This window comes from Chiroxiphia lanceolata, chromosome 1, assembly GCF_009829145.1.
Source record: "Chiroxiphia lanceolata isolate bChiLan1 chromosome 1, bChiLan1.pri, whole genome shotgun sequence".
Classification (NCBI taxonomy): Eukaryota; Metazoa; Chordata; class Aves; order Passeriformes; family Pipridae; genus Chiroxiphia; species Chiroxiphia lanceolata.
The window spans coordinates 84,499,942-84,513,817 of record NC_045637.1 but is presented as its reverse complement, the minus strand read 5'-3'; the positions used below and the strand labels follow the sequence as shown (position 1 = coordinate 84,513,817).

General features: G+C 37.0%; 1 protein-coding gene across 5 annotated transcripts in view; it reads left to right on the top strand.

Moving 5' to 3' along the window:
- PIGN (phosphatidylinositol glycan anchor biosynthesis class N) overlaps window positions 1-13,876 on the top strand; it is a 101,029-nt gene that overhangs the window by 51,620 nt on the left and 35,533 nt on the right. For all 5 annotated transcript variants that reach the window (XR_004360501.1, XR_004360502.1, XR_004360503.1 and 2 more), the window contains exons 13-17: window positions 6,261-6,339; window positions 8,449-8,631; window positions 11,889-12,025; window positions 13,075-13,174; window positions 13,296-13,388. Coding sequence is in view for 2 of the 5 variants with exons in the window: in XM_032707611.1 (XP_032563502.1) it covers window positions 6,261-6,339; window positions 8,449-8,631; window positions 11,889-12,025; window positions 13,075-13,174; window positions 13,296-13,388 (592 nt within the window). In the remaining 3 variants the exon portion in view is untranslated. The remainder of the gene's footprint in view (window positions 1-6,260; window positions 6,340-8,448; window positions 8,632-11,888; window positions 12,026-13,074; window positions 13,175-13,295; window positions 13,389-13,876) is intronic.

Below are 13,876 nucleotides of genomic sequence, written 5' to 3'. Positions count from 1 at the left end.
CAGCTAGACTGTCTGACTTAAAATATAACACAGTAGTCAGAAAATCCAGAAGCACAAAAACCTGCTTGAAATTTAGACACTCCAAAACTGAAACTCCTGGCAGTGAAACAGCAGGAGCAAAGAGAGTAGATCAAGTTGGAAGAGGGAATATTGAGGGTCTTGGGGCTTAAGAAGCTGTAATAAACCCATTAGTGTAGGTTATGTTGAGCAACTTTTCTTTAAAAAAGCACAGCTTTGGCACACTAAAAATGGGCTGTATTTTTTTGTCTGTAATCAACATGCATCTTGCTTCTGAATTATGAAAATTGGGTTTTGTTAGGACTTGCCTGTTTTAGCATCTTACCTGAAAGTATTTTAGTAAACAAGTAAGATTAAGGCCATTTAAGCAGATTAAGGATCACTGAGTTACCCACCCAGTCATTTAATCTTTGAAACTTCACTCTTTGATCAAAAGTAAAACATATGCAAAGGGCTGTCTCTATATCTCATAGTATGTGCTTTCAGTCTGTCTTTGGCAGATACAGTAGAACAGTTCTTTCTTTTGAAAAGGCACATCTGAAGAACTGGAATTGAACACATTTTGAAAATGGAAAAATTCAGTTTCTGGCCATTAAAATTCACGTAAATAGGTAATTTGATGAGGCCAAAGAACTGGAACACATTCTTTTTTCCTGATCATTGCCCCTAGTAGCATCATGTACTCTGTACCATGCAGCAAGTTCAACAGAAAGTAAATATCATGGTTCCAGACTTTGATTTTTGAAATACTTATTCAGTCAATTTTTCCACATTTCACTGAATGAACTCAAGACTTTGCATCACTTCCCATGCACTGTTTTTCTTATTGTTCTCTGCTGTTGATGAAGTAGGAAGGTTTTATATTATGCATTTTATTCTGCTCCTGTAAGACTGTGCACTGTACTTGGAAAAGAAACAATTGAATGATAAAATGAGGCTCATTTGTCTCTGCACTCGTGGGTTGCTAGTGGGGGCCAAATTTGATATGGAGCAGGAATAAGTGTGCAGTCAGGTTTCTCCTACATTAATAGCGTTGAGTGCAAGATCTGTGTCTACATTCCCATTACCCGTATGATGCTTTCTGAGCTGCCATCTCTGTTGTGCACTGGGAGTGTTTGAAGGCAGCTTTCATGGGAGACTGATTTTGGTTTTTGAAGCCTGTTCCTACACTGGCTCGGCTACTTGTATAACTTTTGAATAGCAGCCTTGCTTACAAGGGGCCAGTCTTACATCCACACTTTCAAGATGACATTTTGCCAGCAGTGGGAGTGTGGATCAAAGCAGTAATAGTGGGCCCTGTAAGTACTGTTTCAGCTGCTTGCAGAACTGACGGATTGGAAGCCATCTCTCCTCCATGGTATGGCCCTCTCACTGATGGATGAGTGGCAACAGAGTTTGAACCTGATTCTGTTTTTGACAATTTTCTCCCATGGTGAGAGCAGAGATGCCCTGGTGCCTGCCCCCAACAGTATCAGAGTGGCAGAGGACAGGTGTGGGTGGCAGAGGCCTCAGCCACGCTGCAGAATGGATGGTGCCAGTGGAGATGGGCAACATTAACCTGGGCAATTTATTTCAGGTTGCAAGTCACTATGACACCAGGGATCTTCCTTCTGGTGAAGAGGACAAGAACCTGTAATTACTCAACATTTTGGCAGAAGAGGTTGCTGGAGTTGTTTGGACAGTAGCAGTCTAATGGCTCTTTTGCTGCCAACAATTTTGGAGTTAGAAATTTCATAGTGAAGCAAGTGAGAAGCTCTGATTTATGTGGTGTTCAGAAGAAGGCAACCCATACAAAATTCTAACATGCTTTGTTCAGAAGGCCTTGCTCCATCATGGGGCTATCACAAGGTTCAAGGGGTGTATGTTCATAGCTTTTAGCTTTTTTAGTTTTGTATCAACAGGAGTTGGTCCTTTTCTCCCCATCCCCCAGACAGCCAATATGAAAAGTTCGAAGGCTGAAGTCTGCCAAGCAGCTACTTCTGATTTGCTGCTGGATATGGATCCAGCATATATGTGACCACTATATCTTCTGCAAATCTTGCCACTCCCAAAGAGTTGTAGGATGCACAGTAATTTTTTTTTCTGATAGGGAAGAGTGAGAAGGCAGTGGTAGAAGGGTGTAGATGTGCATGAGCTGAACTGATATTTAGGTACATGGAGCTTGTGTGTATATGTAGTAAATATATGTAGTGAAACAGCTGAAATAAATTTGTTTTCATCTGATGGTGAACTAGGCAAAGATCTCAGTCTTTATCTTTGCATATGTCATCTACAGGTCTATGATGCTTCCTTGACTTTCATTATTAAATCTACAGCATCTTAAGTGTTAAACTACTACAGATCCTAAGGGGTTACTCTTTATAGCAGAATTCTGGAAAATTTACTACGCATTAAAATGACTATAAATCATTACCCAAATAACCAGTTATAATAAAATTAACAAACTAGCAGTGGTGAATACAGATGTATTTGCAAGACATCTTCCTTTGTTCTGAGTTCTTTTATTTAGTGGTTTGACTGCAGCATGCTACCTATGCCTTTGGGGATGGCAATTTCTGTAGTGTGATGATAAACAAGACTCGTTGGCCAAAGAGAGATCCCCTTGACATTGCTATGGTGAATGTACTTCGTCACAGCCTTGTTGAGAAGTGCTGTCAAACAGCTTAGCTTATATGAAGCATGAATGATGTGTTGGAAAGATTAATTTTGTCAGGTATACCTATGACAAGGGTAGCTAACATCTCAGAAGGGAGACTTACAAGCACTTGCGTGATTAGGCCAATCATTTTGTTTTGTGATTAATTATGTTTATTCATGGATGAAGCTGTGATTTCTGTCTGGAACTAGAATTAATCTCTAATAGCCATAATGGAAAATAAAATTACTCTTCTAGAACAACCATGGTTTTCTGTAAGAATGTAGACTTAAATCTTTAGAATCCTGATGATATTGTGTGTATGTTTGTAGCGTGCATGACCATGGAATTCTTGTTTTTTTTCTCAGAGAACTTCACTTTACAGTGCATGTGTTTTGCAATGCTTTCAAGAAAAGAATAGGAGGATGGAACTGAATCTACTGAGTGAATTCTCTTTGTGTGTATCTCTTAATAGGATGGGTATTTTTGGAAAAAGATTTTCAATTTTACTGGTCAAGTCTATTCATCTTGAATTTGGTAGAATTGGATTTTGGTGATGGGTAACTGGGAAGAGTGTGTATACACATACCTTTTTTTTTTTTCTAGGGTTCAAAATCTTTCTAATAATGATCAGTAAATTAACTTCATTACTATTAATATTAATTACATGGACATGTGCATTAAGTGATTTTGAGAATACATTGACATACTACTAGTGCCTCTGGGATGTTGCATGCTCAAACATGGGGAAATGATTCTGATCAGTTTATTCTTTCCTAGCACTATCTGTATTCTATTGGAAACCTTTTAAATAGTTTAAGTTAAAATTAAGTGGTGCTAAATATAGTTCAAGCTTTTACTTCTCAGATTTAAATTTTCCTTGTGGTTTTGTTTTTTGGTAAGTCTTGTAGGCTTTATAGAATCACCATTTCTGAAGTCCATGGCTTTCTTCTATAGGCAACTTTCCACTTCTGTTCATGGCTCGTCTTTGTCTGTTTTTGCTTTCTGCTACATCTAGCAAGGGGCTTCTTTTAAATCTCTCATCTGTTTTGTAGCTTCAGGAAGCAAATCAGTGTCCTCAGTGGATGATAAACTGCTTATGGTGAGCTGTACTTATTCTGTAATTAAGGGATAATCAGCATATTTGCTAACTCTTCTTTATAGGCTGGTGTAAGATACAAAAGTTCCCTAATCACTTTTTTGCCTTTTTCCTTAATACAGAGGGAAAATATCTTAAGATAATTATCAGCCCTTGCATTTTCATAGAAATTAATAAATTTTACAAAAGCAGTTAGACAATTGTAAGATCAGCCTCCTGAAAAGCGTATCTATGGAAATAAGCTAAAATGTGTGGTATGATGTTAGCTATTGAAAATTAACAATGCCCCTGCTAATGGTAGCCCCATTTGACAAAATAATTGCTTTCTGTGTTTGACTTACTTGAAACTTTAGTTTTTAAAAATCCTATTTATTCTGTTACACCATCCGTGTACAGACATCCCAGGTGCTGTCCTCTTAAGAAGGAATAGGTGAAGACTATTGTTCATTAATAATATAATGATTCATTGAGAGTCAAAAGATAATAAGGGGGTTATAGCAAAATGACTAAAGATATAAAGTAAAATACAATTTTACTTTATAAGGAGTTTGCATCGAATATGACAAGGATAAAATTCACAGAAAATAGTATGTGTAAGACAATAAAAATTAGACAGGGAACACAGGAACATCTTGGATGTATTTAAGTCCTGAATAAAGCTCCTGAATATTTATTCCAGATTTTCTTTTAAATCCTTACCTAAAAGCTGTCTTTTTTTTTCCCTCCTGTTAATCTCCACACATGGTGAAAAATCTCACCTCCATTTGGTGTTTTACCCCCTTTCCCCTACCAAACAACTTGGCAAAATTTGAGGGCCACAGATTTCCTTGAGGCAGTATTTGGATCTGGTTTACCTACTTTAAGAATTGATTCCAACTGTAGCCCTCAGGCTGTGGAGCTGTCATGTTGGCTTCCATTGGGGCATGTCATGAAGGTGCAGAAACAACCAATATTCACTTTGCTATTTTTCAACTCTGGTTTCTAAAATCCTCTGTTCTACCCCCAAAGTTAAGGTGATCAAACTCTTACCATCACTTTGTCATCATCTTTTCCTCCCTTTTTCCTTTTCCATGGGACCTCTTTCTTCCTACTTGTTTATAGATACCATCCTTCAATTCTTTTCTAGATTGAAAAGGGACAAACATTTTTTTAATAGTTATTTACTCTTCTCAATAGTAAGATGCATTGCTGCTCCTATTATCCAGTGTTTTGGGAGATTCCTGCACAATACTGCTGTGCTCTGAACTTAAGGAAAGAGCATCAAAATATACTAGGATGTTATTAATTATAACAATTCAGATTGTTCAGGCACAGAATACTTGTAATATATTTCATGGCTCAAAAGGTGGTATGTATGTATTGATTACATATCAACTGGTGCTGGGCTATAGGCAAAAGAGGTTCGCAAGTGTTTGGGAGCTGCAGGAATGAGCATTTCCATGCAGCAGCTGTGTAAGATCAAGACCTGCCCCTGTGGTTCAGCTGAGTGGGAGTGACCCAGGGCTGGTCCTGATTTGGCACTGCCTGAAACATGAAGTTGGTGGTCGTGTGTGCGGCATGTGAAGGAGCTTGTGTGAGAGAGGGAGGTGTGCAGCTGGGCCATCGTGTGCTGGGGGTGCTGGGGAGGTGGTGCTGTGCCACGGTGATGTTGTGGAAAGTGTGCAAAACTGCTGTATGTGTTCATCGGCTGTCAGAAAGCTGTGACCCAGGATAGTTTGCCTGTGGTGGCCTAGAGCGACAGTGATTGTGCTTTGGCTTATAACTTACCCAGGGCAACCCTGGGATCCTCTGGCCTGCTCCTGTTCTTAACTTGGAAAGAAAATGGTACAGGAGAAACTGGTCCTTCCCCTTTCCTTTGGTGGAGTTTGGGTGACTGGCTTGTTTGTCCTTGTTGCTACTTTCTGTAGCGGAGGAATTGTAGCAATTACTTAGGTTGATGATCAAATTCATTAAAATCAAAGAGATTTTTGTCACTGACTTCAGTGTAGCCAGGTGACTGTGTTATCCCCTGCTCTTGGGACTCTGCTAATAGCTCCCTGTGTAACAGGAGACAAGCTCATAACTTTTCAAAGAGAAGATTGTTATGCATCATCTACTGTTAGTGTGGAACCTGAGCAAATCATCCTATGCTGTCAGGTTTACAAACTACCTACAACCATCTTTAAATCAGTTAAATTGCTTAATTCTTGGATGTGCCATGCTTCTTGTCCAGGGCAATGGTCAGTAATAATGCACAAGGGAGATAATTTTTGGCAGTATTAGATGGGATAAGCTACATAAAAGAAATGTCTCTTAATGCAAAAATCTTGAGATAGGTTAAACAGAAGCCATATTGACATGTGTGAAGATAAATGTAGAGGAATAGATTAGTCTCAATTACCTATTTGCCTCTAATGAAGTTCAAAATATTTTTGTTATGTTTCATTCCAGAGTAATTTTTTTATTGCAAAGTTTTTTTTCTGCTCATGAAAAGAAGAAATGTTAATATCTCTTTATATTGTTGTACAGACCACTTTCTGAATCTGAACAAATAAACTTTTTAAAGAAAATAAGATTATATATTCAGCAGCAGAAGTACAATGAAGCGGTAAGTCTGTTTTTGTTATATGTAAATATTTAGATTTGTTTAAGTTGAAATGAACTGAGAAATAAAACTCATCTCCTATAATGCATGTCTCATTAACACAAAAAAAATTTCACTTCAAGTCTCAAAAACTTTGCATTTGGATACCAGTTCTAATCAATAATACTGACTTGCTGTATTTTTTTCCTCATACTTCTTAAACTATTACCATTCCATAGTATTCTGACACACTATATGTTTTTATTTTCGACTGTATAAAAGGGTAGATTGAGAGAGAAACTGAAGATTGTAATTCATGTTCACACTTCTTAGACTGCCAGTTGCATGAAAAAAAAGTGATATTTTGCTCCATCGTAGGTCTTGGGGTTTTTTTTGTTCTTTTACCTGAACCAGCTGTTCTTGGTTTTAATGTCACGTTTTCAGTTTATCAGACTGGGAGCCATATATGAAATCATGCTTTCCAGTTCCAGTATTACTTTCCTAAGCATTTGCTACCACACACTGTTTGACAGGGTACTTGATGGGTGCAGTTCACCAGTGCTTGTATTCTGATGTTCACAGAAATAATTTGTAGAGTTAAATGATACCAAGAAGTCTTTCATTTTAACAGGTTTAGTTTGGTCATTGACTTTTGTGTTAAAAAGTAAGTGGAAAAAATTGAATATATAAGATTGCATTTAACTTGCCAGATGCATGGAAGAATAATTCCATTATGTATTAGGGTTCAGTTCTTTTTTCCTAATATGATTCTCAGGGCAATAAATTACTATTTTATGCACAGGACAGCTAAATCTACTTTATACCTTATGCCTTTTTATTTACTTTGTTGCAAATTGGAAACAGTTCAGTTTAAATAAATGGATCTATTTTGCTGTGGGAGCGGGTTTTCTTTTTGGTTTCCTAATACTTCTATTTGGCTGTCACATTTACTTGTAGGAGACATTTTGTACCTTTCAGGAGTAGAACCTGCGATTTTGTGTTGTTGGTTATATGTAAGTTTTACCCCTTGTTCGCTTGAATGCCCCAGGTGTTCAAGTTCACTCTTGATCACTGGCACATGAGACTTGTGCTTGTGCCCTGGTTGTCCTTAACATCCTGTATTGCAATGCAGGAAGGTCAGTGCATTACCAGAAGCTGGGATGTGGATGATTTTTTGCCTCAACTCGCATTGCAAATATACAGTCATAATTGTATCCTCTAGAATGGTGTCATTTGGGGTGAGTTTGCCCACTGGCAGACTTGTGGTCTCTTCAGTTGTGGCCATACCTTTTTCTGTTGATTGTTGTTGTTAAGTCCCAACTGAATACCTGCACATATAAAGAAGCATCATCATGTATGTTCAACTTCTTATTCTACTCCTCCTTACAGATCTTTTAACCACTAGGGAATCCTCTGTGACCACAAATAACACAGATGAGCTTCCCATCTTTGGGTAAATAAGAGGAGTCAACACATCTGAATGACACTCATGGTGGGAAAACCCATTGTTTTTATCGTGATGTCTCCCAATTGGAGATACTGAGTAAGGGGACCTGTAATTACAGTAGATACAACCCTTCTTGTGTCCAAATGATTTACGTCCTGAGAACCCCAAGCAGCTGATTTGTGAATGAAGCTGGGACTCCAGTGTAGTCTCTGAACCCCAGGAAGGAGGTATTTCAGGCTGTGGAGAGTGACCATGTTTCAGCTGCATCCATAATCTTCCTCCTGCATAAATGTGCCTTCAGAAGCACATGACTGTTTTTCAAGGGACTAACTTATTATGGAATATATATAGTCAAATGCTTATGGGGAAACCAAGTGACATGCTTGGTAGTAGATGGTGTTCAAGGTGTGCTATCTGTGTAGCTTTCACCATCTAACTACTGTCATAGCCAGGGAGGATGGCTAAGGAGCCAAGCGATAGCTGATTTTATGTCCAACAGGAGTCCAAAGCAGTGTGTACTCCAGCACCTGGTGCTGGCCAAAACACTGTACCTGAGTGTGGAGAGGATATGAGTGCCAAGAGTGCTGGAGCTGCCTGAGCTCCAGTTGCTGTCAATTAGGTTGATCTGTGGAATGGCGAACTTACACTGTTATGAACTGTTGCTTATATGTTTGGTCCACCTCCAGGTATCCTTGTGCAAAACCCTGATTAACCTTGCTTTGGAAGGCTTATCTTATTACCATACTTATGATAGATTATTCCTGGGTCTAAGTATTGCAATGAGTTTTGTGGGCTGGACGACTTACGTGATTTTGGTGATTATCAAGACCCATACCAATTTGACCAAGACTGTTCCAACTAATAATAAGGTAGGTTGAAAACATGTAATTATTTTTTTCTATCAGTTTTCAGCATTATATCTGTGCTCAGTGACTCTATGTAGGACAAACTGCACACCTTACACTTCTTTTGACTTCATGTGGAAAGTGGCAAGCTGTTGAGTTTCCTAGCTGCTGTAATCCTGTGTAGTGTTACTGTTCAGTCCATTTATTAGGATCACTACTCCTAAGCCATGCGAGTCTGAATATGCAATACTGTACTTCCTCAGTTTCTTCCTTCCTACAGGTTTGCATTTTACTAGATGCTAACCCAACTGTAAGGAAACATAGTGGTTTAAAACTGGTAAAGGATCTGTCTTGAATCAGGAGCCAATTTGCAACAATAATTTTAGTAAAGTCAGCATTCTGTTGTAATAGTACTCGTTTGGAAGAATGGTCTTCCAGTTTGATTTTTGTTCTTTACTGTAAAAAAAATCTGCATGTAAATTATGGTTATTCCTGTCCTCTTTGGCAATTTTAAATCAGTTTTCAGAAACTGTGCAATCCAATCATGGCATTTTTAAAATATATAACCCATTTTAATAAGTGAGTTGTGGTTTCACAGAGCATCCTGCTCTCTTGCTCTTTATGATTTACAAGGGTGCAGCAGAAGACATCAAAGATGAAGGAAGGTCTTTTTGACGAGGTTATTATGGTTTGATTTTTCACAAAGTAGAAAATCATAGGAAATTAATTTACTTTCAGTCATTCATCAGGAAAAAAGATACTTCAAAAAGGTGAACAGGCAAAAAGTTGGCATTTCACTAGAGAAGGATTAAAGCCCTTAATGAGGAAGGGAAATTCTCCCAAACTTCAAGAATTTGTTTCAGAATAAAAGGCATTGTTTCATTTGGTAAGGTAAATGAGAATGAGCACTCGATATCTTTACTGCCTTCAACACATTACTCTGAGAAAATTCCTATCATGCTACCTTGAGGTTTCTACTACTGGCTGAAATGAGATAGCCTTGGCCTTTAATGAAAGTGATCAAACAAAATTAAAATGGAAAATATTAATAAGTGCTGTACGGCATGATTTAGGTTTTCTTTCATCAAATAACTGAGAGGAAATAATCCGAGATGCATGTTATGATAGATATGAACAAAATGATTACAATAAATAGACTGAGGATCAGACATATTAATAACTACATTAAGGAAAGTTTTGCATTTTTAGTTTTACATAGATTTTCATTTGGTATATTGATTTTATTTGTGGAAGGCATATTTTATGCTAGTAACACTGGCAGGAAAAAAAATAGGCTTCTTAGTTCTTTGTCTATAGAATTTCTCTTTCCTCAGTTTTCTGGAGAAACCTTTTTTAATGTACCTAAATACTTAAGCACAGTGTAAGGCTAATGCTTCATATATGGAAGTTATGTGGTTGATACCTCATATTGGAGCTACTTAAAAGAATTTTGCTGAGAAACTAATCTACTATTGACAAAGGGTCTCCTGCAAAGCAGAACCTTATAAAATCAAGCAGCCTCTGAATAATGAAACTGTATATCCTGTATATATCATCTTTAAAAGTTTTTCGTTTCTTGTGCTGCGTATGAAAGAAACTTTTTTCTTTTAGTGTAGTGTGCTGTTTTGCTTAGCAAGAAGCATAACCTTTTGATCTATTTTAAACATCCACAGAAAATGCAAATCTGGTTTCCATTTTCAATGCATGACTGACTCTATTGTACTCTATAATATTTATATCGCTATATGGACTAAAATGTTGATTGTATGTGTTTACTCATTCAGTGATAAATTATATTGTGTGCCTATCATGTATACATATTCATTCTGTCTATATGTCAGCAAATGTAAAATTTAAAACTCATAAAGCAAAATTGCACTGTCAGCTTCCCATAAGACATATCTTTTCTTAATTTAATGTCATATCTTAGGAGAAATTCTATTTTAAAAATCATTTAGAACTTGCATTTACTGTCAGTTTAGATCAAGGCAGTTGTATGTCACAGGGAGGGGGTGTTAGAAAAGATGTTAATCCATCTATGTGAACTAGTAATTGATTTTTCTTTTCAGCATATTTAACTTGGTTGTGTATCTGTCTACATAACTCTTCAAAGCAACTAGCATTTCTGTAGAAGAAAAGAGTGTCTTTGTCATTACCTACACAGTACACTAAGACTGCTCGGTCACTAAATCTGTCTTTGTACGTAATGCAACTTGATATAGCAGACAAAATTGTTTATTTAAAACTTGTACATAATTTTCCCTTACCACTAATTCTTCTGATATCTGAATGTCCCTGAATAAGGAAGAGCAGTTCAATGACCAGATAAAAGGCAGATGCAGTGTGACTTTTTAATGCTTGTCTTTGCAAGAGATTGCTGCTATCTGATGATCGAGAACTGACCTACCTATCTTAGATAACCCATTTTAAAAATTTTCTTTCTCTTTTTGATGTTCCTCCTTACAGTGCTCTCAATCTGAGAATGTATTTCTTTGAGTATATAATGTTCTGATCCCACATCTAATTTATTTTTTTTAAGAAAAGCCCAAAGCGGGAGTTTCAAGTTAGGATTAAGTATATTAACAGTTGTAGCTATGCTACCTTTCAGTGCTGTGCAGTGCTAGTCCACTGTTGTATTTTGAAATTGTGGGTTCTTTGAGTAAGGTGGTTTCTCCTGTGGAACGTTGGTCACAAGTCTCCTTCAGTAGCTGTTCCTGCATCCTGAATAGTTGTGGGTTTTTCCGGTAGGAGTTAATACTTTGTATTTTAATTTAATTAGTTCTCTTACAAATGTCTCAAGTAGGAGAAATAAACATCCTGATGGAATTTTCATTAAACGCTTTGACCGTAATGCTATGAACTTGAACTCCAAAGGCTGAACTCCAAGTCTATTTTTAGAATCTAAACTTGAGAGTTCTTTTTTCCAAGACCCTTAGCATCTCTGACTGCAGATGGATTTCAAGTCTCCATGAAACATAAATAACATTGCATATATTGGGCTTCCAGTTTGTACAGATTTACTTTTCCTGTGCAGATTTTACTGGAGGACCTTATGAAGAGATGTATTTAGAATTAGATCTTCAAATCCTGCTGTTGGTTGGGGTTTTTTTAATCTGGCTGACAACTTTGTTCAGATTTGTGTACATAGCCACATGACAGCTTGTGTGGCCATGTTAAAATAGCATTTGTTTTACTATGTAACTATAAAATGGCAAATCGTGTGGAGTTTAAAATATATTATTGCTGTTTCAAAAATGTTTGTCCAATCATTTGTTTTTCAGAAATCTACTGTTCTCTTCTATGGTTTTGCCTTTGCTGGAATGATAATAGCTTTTTTCCTGTTGATTCAAACATGTCCTTGGACATACTATGTATACTGCCTCTTGCCAGTACCAGTATGGTATGCAGTTGTGAGAGAGTAAGTAAAGAATGCAATTTATGACTACTGTTTTACAAGACCAGGTCTGGGCTCCCTTATTGTTGAGAGTTAAATTTTTCCCATAACTTTGGGAAAAAAGTTAGATACAATTCTATTAAACTTCATGAAATGTTTCCTAAGCCATTCCAAAGGACTCTGGTTTATATTTCAGTTGACATCGAGTAGTTTCCAAACTGACTGATACAGCTGCCAATTCTAGAAGATGCCTTTTCTATTATAAAAAATAAATTAAAGTATTTCCAAGACAAAATGTTTTTAGTACTCTTGTAACTCTAGTAAAAGAGTGCTAAAATCTTGGGCAAATACCTGTAGCAGCTGAGTTGTTTTGTAAAATGGGACTGGTTGTTCCATTCCTTCAGTAATTTTGAAATAGTCTGATCCTGCAAAGGGTCAAGTGTGCTGAACTCCAGCTGCTCTTCGAGAACCTGTACCAGTCATGTTGAGGAATGTGCTCCCATATTGAAACAAATTTGTCTTCTTTGGGTCTCCTTTTACTCCAAACCCAAAAATACTTGTTACCTTCTGATTCCTATTACTTTCCTGATCTACTGGCAATTTGTAGATACCACTTCAGTATTATTCAGAGAAAATGAGACCAACTGCAGTTAGATAATGAGCTGTCTCATAAAACACTGGAAAAGCTAACAGGGGATTTTTTTTCTCTCTCTAAACCTTCTGAATGTTTCATCAGTTATGACAGACATGAAGCAAAACATAACCAAAAATATTCATAAACTCAGAGTCAATTTGGATGGAGAATAATCTGAAGCTTGTCCAAATACTGGCAAAGATGTGCCAGAAATGGGAGGAAAAGAGCAGGAGGGTTTTATTTTTGATTTTCTACCAACTAAAGCTGGACAGAAGGATCCTCTGGCCGTCACCCACTCCGTTTCTAAACAGCAGGCATGACCAACAATATCTATAACTTCTTTTGTGCTCTGACCCCTTCCTTGCCCTTCAGAGGTAAAATTTCTGTTATTTCTGTTTTTTAAAAAATAAATATTATCTTGTTCCATCATTTTTAACAGAATTCCTGTTATTCAAGACCTGGCCACAAATGTCTTGTCACTTCATATTGGTCAGTCTATAGGATTCCTCTTGGTTTGTATACTGGGAATTGAAATACTAGTAAGTATTTTATCCATATGTATCAACAGGGTATCTCATTTCTAGCATTCTAACTCTTTGAGAAATGAATGTCCCTGATTTTCAGTCTTCTGTTGGATTTTTTTTTTTTTTTTTTAATTAGGTCTTCAGCTTTTTCTACCGCTCTGCACTTACTGTTGGTCTTCTTGTTTTTGCTGGCTGGCCAGTGATCACACAGCTCTGGGTTCAAGCGAAGGTACTGTATTGCTTTGCTTAAGCAGAGCATTTTAAATTGTGAACAGCTGAATTACATCTTAGGATGTTGGAACTGGTCTCTTTGGAATGCTGCTTTAGGTTCCTGTTCAATTTATGCTCTTATTCTGATCCTGTCATGAGCAGCATGTAGCAAAGCAAGGAAATTTAATATGATCTGGAGAGGTCTGTAATACAACATAGATAATAAGACTGCTTAAGAATTTTGGGGTAGCTATGAATTAGCTATCAGTTTTCTGTTGTTAATAACAAAAAAATGCTTGACTTAATCATATGAAGTGCACATCATTTATCAAACTGTCACAATAACAATAATGTTGACATGTGCAATTGGTCACCATTCAAGTAATATGATCATTTATTAAAAAAAGAAAAAAAATTGAGGATAACTGAAAAACGCTTGTCAATTCATCGTTGTCTGAAGTCAGCTGGCACACATTGTTCCTCACAGCCAGCTTTCTGTACTGTTTT